The 17,122-nt window shown below is 43.7% G+C and overlaps 1 protein-coding gene across 27 annotated transcripts in view; it reads left to right on the forward strand.

Moving 5' to 3' along the window:
- The window catches only part of CLASP2 (cytoplasmic linker associated protein 2), a 264,670-nt gene that overhangs the window by 146,791 nt on the left and 100,757 nt on the right, over positions 1–17,122 (forward strand). For 22 of the 27 annotated variants that reach the window (XM_075921810.1, XM_075921815.1, XM_075921816.1 and 19 more), the window contains 2 exons: positions 3,668–3,841; positions 16,104–16,127. In XM_075921810.1, the coding sequence (XP_075777925.1) occupies positions 3,668–3,841; positions 16,104–16,127 (198 nt within the window). The remainder of the gene's footprint in view (positions 1–3,667; positions 3,842–16,103; positions 16,128–17,122) is intronic. The other 5 variants (XM_075921813.1, XM_075921817.1, XM_075921836.1 and 2 more) reach the window with 1 other exon arrangement.

Below are 17,122 nucleotides of genomic sequence, written 5' to 3' on the forward strand. Positions count from 1 at the left end.
CAAAATAGTGGGGCAAAGAGAACCATTAGACATGTTATCATTTATTGAATGCTCAAAGTGTTTGCTTGCTAAAAAAAAGTGCATACCTGCCAAGTGTTTTATTATGTTTGATAAATACAAGCAGTTGGTAGTTACACTGAATTTAAGAAAGTTGACAGAAATACAACATCTTGGGTAGTGTAAAGAGGCTCACTCTGTAATATGGTAATATTCTGTTGGAGAAGCAATTCTCATACTTTAGTAACTTGAGGACCCCCATTTTGATTTTAAAATTGTTGTTGACCCTCAAGCTGGTTTCTCATTTTCCCCGGAGGCACTCAAACCCCCATTCAGCACCAGAACTGCTTCTACTCCATCCCTTTCCCCAAAGCCCCACTCCTGACCAACGCTTCCTGCCTCTGCTCTTCTCTTCCCCGCTTCTGTACACTGCTGAACTGTGCCAGGGAGAGGGAAGGAAGATGACACTCAGGCTTCCTGAGAGTACCCTCGTGGACCCCAATTTAAGAACGGCTGTGTTAGAGAGATTTGGTGACTATGTTGCTGCATAATGTTTCTCTGACCAAACAAAAAAGCTTATTGATATAATTATTCTTTTGTTTCTGGTATTTACTTGTCTATGATTTGTAAACCAGTTACAACTTCTTTAAGTACCGTAAAATCTCGATTATAATGCACACTTTTTTCCCGGTTTTTTTTTAGTGTTAAAGTCAGGGTGCATATTATCCATAGGAGGGTTTTTTTTAAAGTTTTTATTTGGTGGCTCCGCGGCAATTAATTCATCGCAGGACACTAGAGGCTAAGTTGATTTTTATTAGCATTAACAAGCAACTATGTACAGTTTCAAAAAGGTAGGTTAAACAAATGAAATCAACACTGCAGCACAAACAAGCAAATATTGGTATGTTAATTGATCATCTACTCATCTTTTAAGCCCTCAAATTCGCTTTTGTTTGGATCTTCCTCGAACAGTTGAGCATTATCTTCCGGGATATAGTCCTCGACATCTTCATCCAAGTAATACAAATCATTGTCATCTTCACATACCGGTAATTCGCCCTCGGCCGATTCATCGTCGCTCGGATCCATCCACAGGGAATCATCCTCACTGCCATCTATAGGATTAGAGGTGCTGCATTTCAGAAACCCTTTCCTTATCATAGCAGGATCAAGTTCAAGCCAGACATCTGCTATCCACTGGGTAACATCTTGCAGCGTTGGTGTTCGCATACGTCCACCTGCAGTAAATGTATGTTCACTTTCCAACAACCAGGTGTTCCATTTCCTGCGTAGTTTATCTTTCATTGACTTGTTAACTGTCACGTCAAGCCGCTGCAACATTTTGGTCATTCCACCAGGAATAATTGCCAAGTCTGTTTTGTCCTGCTGAAGTCTTTTCTTGACGGATGACATACGATGACACCGACATGCATCCAAAACTATTAGAGACTGCTTTCTCATAAGTCCACCCGGCCGCTTCGCCCAAACCGTTTGTAGCCAATCAAGCATTAAAGCTTCATCAATCCAGTCTTTAGGGTGAACACGCACGTGAACAGTGTTCAGGAAGATTACATTCCTTGGCATTCTTGCGCTTGAACACAATATAAGGAGGCAGCTTCGTTCCGTCGGCCATGCAAACAAGCATTATGGTAAACCCAGACTTTTCATGGCCTGTGGTAGCAATGGAGACTGTCTTGGCACCTTTCAGTTCAAGCGTTCTGTCGTAGGAATTATCGAAATTTAATGGTGTCTGATCTGCATTACCAATTAATGAAAAGTTGTAGCAGTGCTGCTTCCGTAACTTTATGATAAACTTTTGGAACTGCAGTAACTTGGTGTCTGAGTCCATGGGTAGCTTCTGTATGATTTGTTGTTCGGTGTCAGACCAATAGGCCATGGCAATTCATGAACCGATTGCCCCAGCCATATGAAGCTTTAAACCCGGCTGTGTTAGCGCACTTTTTGCTAATGGTCAAAGCCTTCTGACCTCTGCAATGCTAACACCCCCGCCATGGTGTCTACGCTCAGCAATCTGTTCAACCAGCTTGTCCTCCAACTCAGGATATGCAGCGCTTTTACCTCGCTCAGCCATCTTCAACCTAGGCAGCGCTTGCAGGCGCTCTTTCTGCCGCCTCCAAAGCCAAATGTTAGACTTTGCTGTGTTATCAAATTCACTGCTGGCAGCTCTGTTGCCATGAGCCTCAGCATAGCTAACAACTTTCAGTTTTTCAGCGGTCGTGTAAGATCACCAACAACTCGTGGCATCCCAAAGAGAGCATGGATTGCTGCACACTATATACTCGTGCGCTCATGCATGATTACCCAGCAATACAAAAAGGCAAGACAAAACACAGCAAAGTCGGGGTGCGCGCTATAGATAAGAGCTGAGTTTATTCAGGGTTTCTGATGTTTAAAAGGTAGGTGTGCATTATGCATAGGTGCGCATTATACTCGAGATTTTACTGGAGACATTTTTTAAAATTCCTATATTAGGTTGAAACTGTGTAAACCCCAAAAGATAGTAAAATGAAAAAAATATGGTTACCTGCACAACCTTAATTTACCTTTTTGTGTGTCTGCATTGATACAGAATCTCATACTATTTTTACACAGGATCCCTGCATCATTCAGTGCACAGAATGGACCTGATCAGAGAATCAGGGAGTTGTGTAGTGAATGAGATTGTCATCGGTAGGACACTTGCTTCATCTGTTGCAGAAATTGGAATGCGTATTGAATGAATCGGGGCAACAGGAAGAGAAGACGGTCTCATAGGCAAAGTAGTTGAATTCTGTCCTGAAAAATCAACTTCTGTCCCTGTTTCTGTTGCAGAACTTTTATACGATGCTGTCAAAGTCTCTTAAATCGCACCTTTTTATAGGTGGCCATTAATTGTATATTCTTCATTTTATGGATGCCAAATCTGAGATCCAGTGATCTGATTTGCAGAAATGCTGAGCACTTTCATTTATAAATGAAGTGAATTAGAGCTGTGCGGTGAACATCTAAGTTGCAACAAAAATGATGAGTATTCTTAAAAATCAGGATCTGGTGTCATCAAATTGGTCATCTTCAATAAATGGACAAAGTTGACGTTCTCTCTTTGCCTCAAATCTTCGGATGTAAACTGAAGATAATACCACCTACTCTCAGATAATGTGAAGAGAAATCAATGTTTATGTAGCATTCAGATACTGTGATGAATTGTTCACAGAGCTGCTTATGTGGAAAGTAATAATTTTTTACTTTGTGCATTCCTCTTGGATAGACTGGTGTGTTTAAATAAGGTCTGGGACAATGCATGGAATGAGGATTCCCCTTTCCTGAGCACTGTCAATTCTATGCACTAAATAAGACAGGGTCCTGTCGGGAGAAAAACAGCGTGTGGTTCTGTAATTAAGACGTATATTGTATTACATGCACATGGAGGGGTCAAATTAAGGTTACACAGGAACTACAATTCTGGCATTGTCGTACCTTTTGAGGACATGACTTGGTAATCTTAGCCTTCTATTAATATAGTGACTTTGTATTTTATATTATATGGGATTACATTGAATGTACTGAATCAAGTTAACCTTACATTTTTTTACCCCATATACTGGATAGAGATGGAAAGTCTTAACTGAACTTAATTTAGATTCAATTTTACCATCTTTACTCTTTTTAGTTTCAGGAAGCAGCAGCAAGACTGCTCCAAGTCCAGGAACACTGCAGAGGTCCCGCAGTGATATTGATGTTGCTGCTGCTGCTGGTGCAAAGGCACGCCATGCTGCTGGACAGCCAACCGCAGCTGGGCGCTTGTCTGCTGCTGGTCTACCTCCAGGATCCTATGCTTCACTAGGTGAGAGATCCGTGTTTATAGTATTGCCAACTATTTCTTCCGTTCTTAGAAAGCACTATCAATTTTTTTTTTTGGTGCACTCATAATAGTAGTACTTACGCTCCAATTGCTTGATTTAAGAGGTTTCATTATTGTCTGATTAAGAGTTATTGTCTTGCTCCCTTTTTTGATGAAATTGTCTTTCTGTGGAATATTTTAAGAGGAAGCTAATTTTGAGTCCTGGAAGTCTTTTGGATCCTTTGCAACCAGTGCAAAGAATGTCTTTATTATGCTCTTAAAATACATGAGACACTCATAAAAGGATTGCAGATGCTTTCAATAGAATGGAGCAGTTATGGTTTCTACCAAACTTTAGAAGCGATATGTAAGTCAACAGAAATCTCAAATTCTATTTTTTTAAAGTACTTTTGTATCTAAGGCATCATGGACTGTTTCAAACTGAATAAAATGGTTGCAATATTCCATATTTATCACTGTTTTGCAACTGTATACATTATTGGTTTTTAAGAGGTCTGCATAGGTATTTCAGCACAAATGTGTGTATTTTTACCAAAGTTGAATTTTTGTTGAGTGACATTATTTTTCTTCTAAGTAAGAAATGCTACCAACAATATCTCTCTGAAGACAAATCTCTCATTGGTCATATTTCTGATGTTAGATGTAAACTCCATACATAAACTCTGAGTCATAAACAACAACGCCCATTTCTTCAGGGCTCAAAGCAGACCACGATTTAGCCTTAATTCTACAAGCATTGTGGGAGGGAAGAGCAGAAGAAAGAGAGGAGCGGTCAAATAAAATAATGTTGGAGGAAGAGATACAGAAGAACAGTTATCCATGGTTGTGCTATATTTTATCCTTCTTGATAAAGCAAAAGAATTAACTTAGGAAAAGATCAGAGTAAACAGAAAAATTAAATTTTTAGTTAGAACAGTGCTGTATTTTCAGAACATGTAAAGGACTACTTATTTCGTTCCCAGCACCTCCTAAGAATTTATAAACACAAATTTTTGAGAGTGAATGCTGATGGCTTTATACATGAGAGTGCCTGGGAGGAGGATTTGCTTCTGCTGTTTAATAGCTATTCTTTTAATGGATGCATTCTGCACCTGTTCTGACATATTCTTTAAATATTTATATGATTAATTGGAAAGTATTGTCTTGCTGGCAGTTATTTGGACTCTTAGCTTTGTTTTTAAAGCTATTTCTCTGTGACATATCTGGGGTACTGCCCAGACTAATGTAAAGGAGTATTCGACTAGTCGACTACACAATAAGCATAGAGGCAGCAACTGGAGGGAGGAGGAGAGAGCCTTAAAAGCCGGTTTCCCCCCAGCACTGTCTCCGTGGTGTGGGGAGACGGGGGGAAGAGCCGCAGCATCCCTGAGCTGGCACTGTTGAGTCCCAGCTCACACACCCACAGGGGTTCTTACTACATTTAAGATGCAGAGCCACAGCGGGGGTAGCTTCCAGGGCTGGCACAAGCAGGGACTAAGCAGTCCCGGTTCGTGCCAGTTGTGGGATGCTTCAGCTCTGCATTTTAAATACTGTAAGCTAACCCCGCTGGGCTCTTACTACATTTAAACAGCCAAGCCACAGCGGAGTTAGCTCCTGAACCTGGCATGAGCCGGTACTACTTAGTCCCAGCTCACGCCACCCCCGGGAACTAACCCCGCTGTGGCTCTGTGATTTAGGAGCCCTGCTGCTGCGTGCATAGCTTCCTGCTCACAAACAACCTCCAGTATGGAAGTCACTTCTGACTGTATTTGTGTGTGTGCTGAAGCCACACCCTGGCTCTAACCAGCCTCCGTTATACTACAAGGCTACTCTGATTCTTAGATTTCCTTCTTCTCTCCCCCCCGCCCCATAAATGTATGTCCTGTACTGCCCAACCGTCTTCTGGACAATACAAATTCATATGAAGTCTCTACCATCCCAAATAGTTTCTCAGGCACATCAATTTAAACATGTTGTATTAGAGAAAAAAATACAAGTTTATTAACTACAAAGATAAAGATTTTAAATGAGTACAGGTAATGAGCTTTAAAAGTCAGAAATCTTTACAAGAAAAATAAAGATAAAATGCAACTGGTGCCTAATTTAATAAATTAAAAACAAAGTTTTCTTACAACATGCTTTCAGCAGTCTCATTGACCAAACTTCTTAGATCCCCTTCTCCCAGAATCTAACAAATCCTACTTTTGTCACTTCTGGTGCTGTGCATGCGATTGGGCAGGGATAGAATGAAAGGTGCCTGGGCATGTTTGTCCCTTCTTTTTGTATTTGCTGTCTTCCTCTTGAGAAACATTTCTAGCTGGCTACCAAGAGATAAAAGACTGTGGGAAAGAGTTTGAGTTTTTGTTTGACTTCCTGCTTGATGACTGTTTACTGATTAAATGAAAGTTAAGTAGAGCACATGTTCCTTTGTTTGAAACAGAGCTATTTACCAACCTTAGTTTGGAACATGTTAACACTGCATGGTGAATCTTATAACTTCACATGCAGTGTTTCCACACACAGTTTATCAGGACAGTAATGATACTTCACAAGACATGTATTGAAAGATTATTACAATAGTGTGTAGGGTGTGGATGAGGATACATTCTGTCACTGTCACAGTCTCTTAGATGAAAATGGAAAAAATGAACGGAGACTGAGATGGAAAAATTCCAATAATACTATTTGTGACATTGGTTTGGGGTTAATGGTAATATGAGGATTCAGTAATACAAATGGATTAGCTATTATTTTGCCTTCATTCTCTTTTTCTGAATGATTGGGATAGTGTTGAATAGTAATGCAAATTAAAGTGTTCTTATAATCAAGAAATAATGTGGAAAACATTTTTAGACCTTTCTTTGTGTTGTGATAGTACCAAATAATAGATTCAATTAATAGAGAAAATGTATACAAGAATTTTAATGTAGAATGCTACATTTTTGGTTTTGTCTGTGGTGTCACATTCTTATTTATGGCCTGCGTGAATTTGTATAGTATCATAATAGCACCAGCAGGCTGTGCGATTTGAATGTATTATTTATTTTTTAAAATGTAGTCTTTATAAACTGACAGTGTAACAGCATTAGAATAGTGAATGTGAAAAGTGAAGGGAAGCGATGAGAAAAGAGGAAGAAAAATATACCGCATACTGCAAAATAGGTTTTTCTTAATTGTTCTCAGTCTATAATTACAGTTATATGCTTGCTTAGTAGGTTGGTTTGTTGTTGTTGCTTTCCTAATGTTACTTGAGGGTTCTTTGTAAATAGGTCTTAAGCTATATTCAGAGTAGTTGGCAGTTTCTCAGAGACAAGTATTAAATGAATAACTGCCAGCTATACTGTTGTGAAGGAAATGTAAGAATAGGGAGAGGTCAGCATGGCTTCATCAGGAGGTATTTGATGACCTGAAAACTGAAAGGAATTCTTCAATAAATGGAGACAATGAAGAAGGGCTAATGATTGGTTCAAAAGAATAGCACAAGTATGCAGAGACAAAATCAGAAAGGCTGAGGCAAAAAGTGAGTTATACCTAACAAGGTCCATAAAAGACCATAAGAAACTCTGTTAATACATTAGGAGTACAAGAAAGACAAATTGAAGTGTACATCATCTACTTACATAAGTACACATAAAAAGGGTTTATTTCAAAAAGGGAAAAAAAAGTAAATTCATCAGTGACTTAAAAGCAAAATGTTTTTGCTAACTCAAGTAGATAGGCCAGTAAGCCAAAAATCTGAAATGTCTAAACCATGGCTACTCAACACACGACCTGTTTGTTTGTGGCCTGCGGTGTAGTTTGGATTTATGTGGGGCTCAACACACAGCCCACGGGGTGGGAGCCAAAATAAAAAATTAGTCAATATAATGCTCATCTGTTGATATGCATTTTAGTAGTTAAATTCCTAGACTGTCATTACTCATTAAAAGTGCTGTCATATGGGTAGAAATCAGGGAAATACTGCATTTTATTAATATCAGCAGAACTGAGTTAAATGGGGCCTGCATGTTGTATAATCTTGCCTCAATCTCTGTATTCACACCTGTCAGTGTGAAAGAAGCAATTTGCATGTATATGCAATCACACTTAAGTTGCTGTCCTAAGCATATGCTTGTGAGTATCATTGTGGCCCCCTGGGGCTTCTAAATTTGAGTAGCCTTGGTTTAAACCAACTAAAATTAAAATAAATACAAAAATGCAAAAACCAAAATAGTAAGTCACATAAATAAAAAATGTAAGTTTGTAAATCATGCACTACAAAAATCACTTCCTGTGAAATAACCAAACAAATCCCAAAGAGTGTAATGCAGTGTAGAGAAAATGTATAAAATATGTAAATGTGTATCAAAAAGATTTTTGTGTAACTTTAAACTTATAATGTACCTTGCATCCCTCATCTGAATTTGTCTAATCAACTCAGCATAGTGTTGCCATATGAAAAATAAAAATACCTAAAAAATATAAATACCTAAATAACCAAATTTGAGATCACACTAAGTTTTTAAAAAGCCAAATAAACAAATGCCTCAAAAAAATCCAAACACAAGTTAGAAGGAAAGGGAAATTAATCTCAGACGACATCAAGAAAGTTTGGTTGTTTAATGTTTGAGCAGCTCTGCCCCAGACTTCCTGGAATTAGCCGCTGATCTGTTTCAGCAGCGGCTGAATCGGGGACCCCTGGGGCAGAGCAGCTGGGGTCCTGCCGGGTTGGTTCCGCAGCACTGTCTTTTGGCGCTGCGGGACCAACCCGGAAGCACTCCAGCTGCTCTGCCCCAGGTGTCCCCAAGAGCAGCTGGGGTGCTGCCGGGTTGGTCCCGCAGCCCCGAGGGGCAGCGCTACGGGACCAACCGGGCAGTACCGCAGCTGCTCTGTCCCAGGCGTCCCCAAGAGCAGGCGTCCCCAACCCGGCAGCATCCCAGCTGCTCTATTGCAGGCATGACCAGCAGCAGCTGAATTAGTGACGCCTGGGGCAGAGCCGGACTATCGTAAGGGGGGGCTATGAAGGGTCTGGGGTGGCATCCCCTCCCACCCTACTCCAGACACCTCATAGCCCCCCCCCTTCTGATAGTCCGGCATATTTGATAATCTGGCACCCCCTGGATCCTAAAGGTGCCGGATTATCGGAAGTTTACTGTACATTGAAGATAATAGAGGTTATAAGGAATAGCCAACATAGATTTGACAAGAAATTTTTTTGACAAACCAATGTAATATGCTTGTTTGGCAGGGTTATTGGCATAGAAGGCAGGTAGGATGCAGTAGACAGGATCTTGATATTAGTAAGGCTTTTCTCACAGCCCTACAGGATGGTCTCATGAACAAACTGGGGAAATGGCTAGATGAAATTATTATAAAGTGAGTGTACAAGTTGGTTGAAAAACTATGCTCAAAAGATAGTTATCAATGATTCTTCAAGTGCTTGCTGATGTCCATTCCACCTAAGTGTGCATGCACTGTGTGCACAAGTTCCAGAAGTTTTTTACCCTCGGCAGTATCCGTTGGGCCAGCCAGAGAGTCCCTTGGAGTGTCACTGCTATATTGCCCCATATATACCCCTGCTGGCCCTCCACCCCCTCAGTTCCTTCTTACTGTCCGTGACAGTTGTTGGAATGCTTTGCTTGCGCCTTTGAAGTGCCCCCTTAGCCTTTCTTATCTCTTGTAAATAGTTGTGGTTTCAGTAATTATTAATGTTAGTTTACATTAAAGTTGTTATTTTGCACTTCTTTCCTCCTTTCCCCCCATCAATGCCAGGGCCTCACACCTTCAAGCCCTGTGCATGGTGCTACAAGCCCATGCCCTGTGGGGACCCTCATGAAGAGTGCATTAAGTGCCTAGGAGAGAGTCACTTGACCAACTCTTGCAAAATCTTTAGGTGGTTCAAGCCTAGAACCAAACACAACTATAGGCTGAAACTGTTGCTAATGGATTAGGCACTTCAGTCCACGGCACTGGGCCCTGCACCATCAATGAGGAGCACACCAGCATTGGTGTATGAGGCAAGTGCCACGCCAAGGCACTCTGTGACATCGGCCCACTCATCGGCATCTCATGGCACTGGTCCCAGTCTCCGACATTTGATGACTTCCAAGAAGGCGTTGAGAGGAAGATCTCCATCGAGATGGGAACACGGGATCCACAGGGGAGACGCACAAAGACATCATCCTCACACAAGCACAACGTTGCTCCTATGCCACATAGGCACAGGTCTCGCTCTGCGTGGGCAAGCAGTCCTGAAGTCTAGGACTTGTCAGTGGAGGAGGTCCCAGAACCATCAACTTCAGACACGTTCACTGTGGCCAGTGAGCTGATAGAGATCACATCTTCACCGGGCCCAGGACCATGTGGTGGAGACTCCCATGCGCAACCCTATCCGGAGTGGCAGCTGGTATCAAAGCCTCTGGCACCAAGGAGTTCATCATCAGCACCAGCCACTGGACCCGCGATGGCCTGCGGCTCAGGCCCAGCACCGGCCTCCGCAGTGGCCCTACCTCTTATAGTGCAGGCATCTAGCACGGCTCAGAGCGGGGTTCATCCGGTACCAACAGCACCTAGTCCTCAGGCAAGGCCGGCACCAAGGCATGGCAGCATGCCACCATCGGCACCATTGTGGTTGGCATCAGAGGCAGTCCATAGAGTCAGGGTCTTCCTCGGATCAGTCCATCAGGTCCCAATTGTCCCAGTCTCTGCACCGATCTCATTTGTGGCATCTATCCCAATAGGATCACAGCTCCAGGCATGCCAGCCCACTCCCGTCCCAGACGTGGCTGTCTTAGTGGCAACTGCTGGCCTAGTGGCCCTTTTGGACCCCTCAGGCATTCCACCAAGGGCAGGGGTGCTAAGATTGGCTTCATCTTCAGCATTGGTGTACTTGGGGCATAAGGGGACCCTGTCAGCCACCCCGCTTACCCGTGCACAGGCTTCAGAGTCCAGGGCTAGTCCATTGGGGACAATAGGGGTTCAAGAACTGCCCAGTCAGCAGACAGTCCTGGTGGGCCCCCCTCAGCCATAATCACCTCAGGTTCAGCAGGTGATGCCCACTCAGGAATTGGCAATACCTAGGGACTCTTCATCCTCCTTCTCCCAGCTAGGTGCTGGCTGACCTGTCCCCGACCATGCCCACCATGGACATGCATACTCACCAGGAGCTCCTTAGAAGGCTGTCCCTAAACCTGGGGGTGCAGGTAGAGGAGGTGGTAGATGAGTGTGACCCGATGGTGGATATCCTGATGGCAGATGCCCTGGCTAGAATTGCCCTGCCTCTTAATAAGACGGTGACCAAAATTACAAAGACCCTTTGGCAGACACAGACATCCATCCCACCAAGGCAGAAGTGGACAGAGAGGCAGTACTTTGTGCCACAGTCAGGGCATGAACACCTGTTTGCCCCCTCCCATCGAGACATTTAGGACCAACTCCTCAGGGAGTTGTAACAGGAGTTCGGAGCCCCTACAGAGAAAGGCAGGGTGGTGTCTGCACTGCTCTCCAGGCCCCACTGGCTGCTGCCAACTTGGCAGAACAGTCAATGGCCATGGACATAGTGATGTGCTGGAACTCATGACTCCAGGTATCGGGTATCCCACCCAAAGTCCAAACTACCCTGCAGGACCTGCCCTTTGAAGGGTCAGGGCTCTATTCAGAGCAATTGAACAGTAAGCTGCACAGTCTGAAGGACTCCCTTGGATTTTGAAGTTGCTCCCAAGAGCAGACTAGCAGATCCACTACTAGATCATCCCTTCATGAACAGATTGTTCTCCTTACCACCGTTCTTGGCATCCCATCACTAGGGACCACTGAGTCCTTGAGATGGTGGCGGTGGTATACTTTTATTCCCTTCATCCCACCCCCTTCCTATCTCTCTTCCGGGACCCCTCTCTAGTACCTTCTACATTTGGAGGTCTCCTTGCTCCTGTTGTTAGGGGCAGTAGAAGAGGTTCCATGCAAGTTTCAGGGGCAAGAGTTTTACTCCCAGTACTTCCTGATCCCAGAGTCCAAGAGGGTCCCCTACCCCATCCTAGACCTCAGAGGCCTCAATGACTTTATAAGGAAATCAAGCTTCAGGTCGGTGATGCTAGCCTCCATCATTCCCTCCCTTGATCTAGGGGTCTGGTGCACTGCCCTTGATTTGAAGGATAAATACTTACACGTTTCCATTATGCCCTCTCACGGGAGGTTCCTCCGTTTCACAGCAGGTGCGGATCACTACCAGTTCACAGTCCTTCCTTTTTGGCCTGTCCACTGCTCCCAGAGTATTTACCAAGTGCATGGCAAGGGTGACTGCCTTCCTAAGGAAGAGGAGGGTACAAGTTTTCCCCTACCAGGATGACTGGCTCATCAGGGGCTGCTCTAGGAGCCAGGTGTTGAGTCACATAGACCTGGCCCGAGAAACCTTTTCCCGCCTAGGGTTCATGCTGAATGAGGAAAAGTCTGTTCTCACCTGCACGCAAGTAATAGAGCTCATGCAAGAGGGCTGGTCGCCATGATAGATCGGGCATCCCTGCAGAATGCCAGGTTCATGGCAATGAGAGACGTAATTCTGAAGCTCCTGGCTGCCCCTCTGACCATGGCGAGAAATTGCATAAGACTGCTGGGTCACATGGCAGCTTGCACTTACGTGGTACAATAAGCCAGGCTACGCCTGTGCCCATTTCAGGCCTGGTTAGCAAGGGTCTATGGGTCAGCCTGCGCTCACATTGACATGGTGGTGACTGTCCCACAAGAGGTTCTGTCTACGCTAGACTGGTGGCTGCAGGAGAGCAAGGTGTCCTGAGGAGACCTCTTAGCCCAGCAGCCACTCTTGATGCAGTTTGTGAGAGATGCCTCCGATAAGAGATGGAGAGCCCACCTGGCCGACCTATGGATGCAAGTGATGTGGTCTAGTCAGAGCAGTCGCTGCATATCAACATTAGGGAGCTGAGAGCTGTACATCTGGCATGTTAGGCGTTCCTGCCTTAGCTGAGGGGCAGTTGTGTCTTGGTCCTGACGGACAATACAACAGCAGTGTTTTATAACAATTGACAGGATGGTGCTCAATCCTCTCCATTCTGTCAGGAAGCTCTAGTCCTCTGGGATCTCTGCATCGAGCAGGGGCTCTACCTCCAGGCCACCTACCTTCAAGTTCTCTTCCTTTTCCTCTTCAGGACATTTTCCACCCATGAGTGGTCCCTCAGGGAGGATGTGGCCCACCATCTTTTCCACAGGTTGGGAACTCCCCACCTAGACCTATTCACCTCCGATACCAACAAGAAATGTGGCTGGTTCTGCTTCAGCCTGAACCAGTGCCTGAAGCTAGAGGGGGATGCCATGTTAATCAGTTGGCCCCCTTGTTCCTGTTCGGTTTCCCACCCTTTCCACTCACACACGAGGTCCTCCTGAGAGTGCAGAGGTACAGGTTGTCGGTGATTCTGGTGGCCCCAGTGTGGCCATGGCAACACTGGTATACCATTCTGATATTGCTGTCAGTGGAGAACCCCATATCAGTGCCGTTCCTGCCAGACCTGCTGATTCAGGAGCTGGATCAGGGTCATCTGTGCCACCCGAACCTGCAGTCCCTCCATCTCAAGGCCTGGAAGATCCATGGTTGAGGGGTGGGGAGCATCTCTGTTCAGACCCAGTCAGGTGGGTACTGATGGAGAGTAGGAATCCCTCCATCAGGGCAACCTCATAGGGCCAAATGGAAGAGGTTCTCATTCTGGGAAACCCAGAATGGAGTGGACCCCCTTTGGGTCCCTGTCCTTCTGATTCTGGACTACCTCCTTGAGCTTAGGTAGCAGGGCTCGTCCATCTCCTCAGTGAGGGTACACTTGGCTGCCATCGTGACTTTTCCCTCTAGGGATGGGGATGGGCTGCATTTGCCAGTGTGATGGTTAAGCATTCTCTGAAGGGTCTGGATAGACTCTACCCCCAGATTAGGCAGCTGGTTCCCTAGTAGGACCTGAGATATTTGCTGACTGAATTCATGATAGAATCTACATTTCAGAAATGTGCTCCAGAGTCTTAATAAACCAACCAATCAAATAATCTAGTACTCTTAGTTAAGATGATAACCTTGAAAATATAACTGAGTGTAAATCAAAGCCGTGAGGCTTTCCAGAATAGCATGAAACCATACTGAGTAAGTTGCCTCTTCTGTCACTTTCATCTCAGTGGGGTTGCTGAAACCTAAATATCTATTTAAATGGGTAAAACTTAATTATTTTGTTGCTGGATATCTTACCAGAACTGTCCTACAATGTACTTATCCTGCTTCCAGTTTGGTTTCCATATCTTTTTATATGGAGAATTTAATATAAAAATAAATACCTTGTAACTGTACTGAAGTTGTTAGTTTTCATATTGAATTTATTTAACTAAAACTTTTTAAATTTAAAGTAGCTGCAGAAATTAGGACCAAAATATCTGAGCACACATTGCTTGTTCATTATTGTTTGTTGGTGAAAAAGGATCCTCCCTGTACTGATATTGCATTAGAATGTGCTTGTTCTTGTAGCTCTAGAATCAGGAAGAGATTCTTTGCCAGATTTTAGCCATTTTAAGCTTAGTTCTGCTTTTGAAGCCTGATATTACTCCCACCCATATAAGCAACATTCATCTAATTACAGGCAGTCCCCGACTTACGTGGATCCGACTTATGTCGGATCCCTAGATACGAACGGGGTGAGGCAACTCCCGCACATGCGCAGCAGCATTCCCGGGGCTCGCTCACCTGGGTCCTAGGATCCTCCTCCTCCTCGGGCCAGCTCCGACTGGGGTCCTGCAGAGCTGCCGGGCAGAGGAAAAGTGCCTCCCCACGCCTGCTGCCCCCCCCCCCCGCCCCCCTGCCAGCAACAGGCTGCCCCCTCCACTGAGCAACAGGCTGCCGAACAGACAAAAGCAGCCTCTCTGCCCCTCCTCCCCTCTATACATGCCGGGCTCCCAGAGCACAGCAGCGTCCCCGGGGCTCGCTCACCTGGGTCCTAGAATCCACCTCCTCCTCCTCTTCAGCCGGCTCCAACTGGCCTCTGCCTGCAGCAGCTGGCCACAGGGACAGGGATCCCGCAGAGCTGCCGGGCAGAGGAAAAGTGCCTCCCCACGCCTGCTGCCCCCCCCCCCCCCCCCGGGGCCTCGCATCCTGCACGCCTCCCCCCTCCCCCCCTGCCAGCAACAGGCTGCCCCCTCCCCTGAGCAACAGGCTGCCGAACAGCAGACAAAAGCAGCCTCTCCGCCCCTCCTCCCCCTATACATGCTGAGCTCCCTGGGCAAACAAAGACTCCACCAAAACAAACAAAGTGCTGGCCTCATTGTGTTAGCAAAAAAAGGACCCTCCTCCTAGAACCCTGGGTGGTGTGTGGAAATAAAGCTATTAGCTCAAAGCATGGTGCAGAGCTGTTTGGTATTTGATGAGTTACTCCTTTAGTCCTGAGTTTGTCACAGGGACAGAAATAGATGTGAAATCTTCTGAACAGGGGAACAGACAACAAAACAAACATTAGAGGGGAGTTAACCTTTCCCTATGCTATCCAAAACTAAAAAAAATGTTTGGCTAGAGTTTCCCCTACAATATGTACCAGTTCCGACTTACATACAAATTCAACTTAAGAACAAACCTACAGTCCCTATCTTGTACGTAACCCGGGGACTGCCTGTATACATATCTGACTAGTAAGTATAGTAGTGGTACTCAGCCTTTATTTTGCTTATATTATACTCAAAGTCTGGACACTCCTGGAACACATGCCTTATGCCAAAAGAATAAAATAATATTTAATTGCTTTTAAACTGTGTATATTAGTCACCCTTCCTTTTTCCCCCCTGTATGTCTTTATTGTGCTGTCTTGTTTTTCTTAAATTTCTGCTGCATCTCCCATAGCAATTTCAGAATAAGGGACAGAATTTCAAAAGAAGTGAGGCCATTCTGTTTGTTCAGTAACACTATTACTATTTACTGTATAAATTTGAATTTTCATTAGTTGTTGATCACCAAGCAATTGTATCTTGAAAAGGTTTGACCTTTGCTTCCAGGATTTGGTCAAATCTAGATGATTCAAACAAATAGGTTCCACATCTTTCTGGAGGGACTTGTATTCCATCTTTTATTTTTTTGCATACATTAGGTTGGGAGGGAACTACTTAATTTTTTAGAATTCACGCACATAAATTAGATGTACAAATGTCCTCAGTGTTTACTATTAATATAGTTTCTTAATGAATGTTTTAGGATTCTGTTGTGAATGTCTTTATTCTAACATACTAAGTTTTCCCTGTTTCTTTGCCTGCTCTTTCAACAAAGAGGATACTTCTGACAAGATGGATGGTAAGAACTTGTTTTGTCTCTTCTCTTCTAATCCTATTAAAATATCTTTTGAATTTAAAGTACTTGACATTTGTACTGCGCACTACTATTGATTGAGTTCTAGTATGTAAAATGTTTTAATTAACCCTTCTATGTACTAATTTGTGTCTTAGTGGTTGTCTTTTGTATTATTACTATATTTGTCTGTGTCTTGACATTATGGATGTCAGGTGTCCAGCTTTAAAAGAAACTTCATTTTTCTTAAATCTGATATTATTTCCATATAACCACTCAGATTATGAGTAGTACCCTTTATCTTTCTGTGTTTAGACACTGACATTACCAGCTAGGTTACCATCAACTTGAAAGCTTAATCTTGGGAGTTTTGTATCCTCTCCTGTGACACACTTGTATATTTGGCAGTGTGATGTTTATTACTAGAGGTTTCACAATTTCTCCTATACTGCCAGTCTCTTTTTTGTGGAGAAGACCTTCATAAACATTAACAGGAGAGCAGAAAAGTATTCTACAATATTTTAGATATTTTAAAAATTTGGTGCCTTATGTAAAGAGTGCTGTGTAAGAACATAGGTTTTAAAATAGTCAAATTAGGAGGATTTAACCAGGACACTATTAACTTTTAACAATTTAATTCATTTTAAAGATAGGTGGTGTTGAGACTTACATAGCCTCCAGCAAGTTTAACAGACTATTTTAAACATTTATAAACTTTCCCTCAAATAGCATTTTAGTACATATTTGTTCTAGCTATATATTTAAACAGTCTTTAGCTAGTTGTCAGCTGTGTTTCCTCTGATAATTAAAAAGGCCTTCTGAGGCCAGGTCTACACTGGGGGAGAAATTCAATTTTAAGATATGCAACTCCAGCTACGAGAATTACGTAACTGGAATCGACATACCTTAAATCAAATTTCCATGGTCCCACTGCGGGATATCTACAGGAAAAACTCTCCAGTTGATTTCCCTTATTCCTCACAACTTCGTGGAATACAAGG

Source organism: Pelodiscus sinensis, chromosome 2 (genome assembly GCF_049634645.1).
Source record: "Pelodiscus sinensis isolate JC-2024 chromosome 2, ASM4963464v1, whole genome shotgun sequence".
Taxonomy (NCBI): domain Eukaryota; kingdom Metazoa; phylum Chordata; order Testudines; family Trionychidae; genus Pelodiscus; species Pelodiscus sinensis.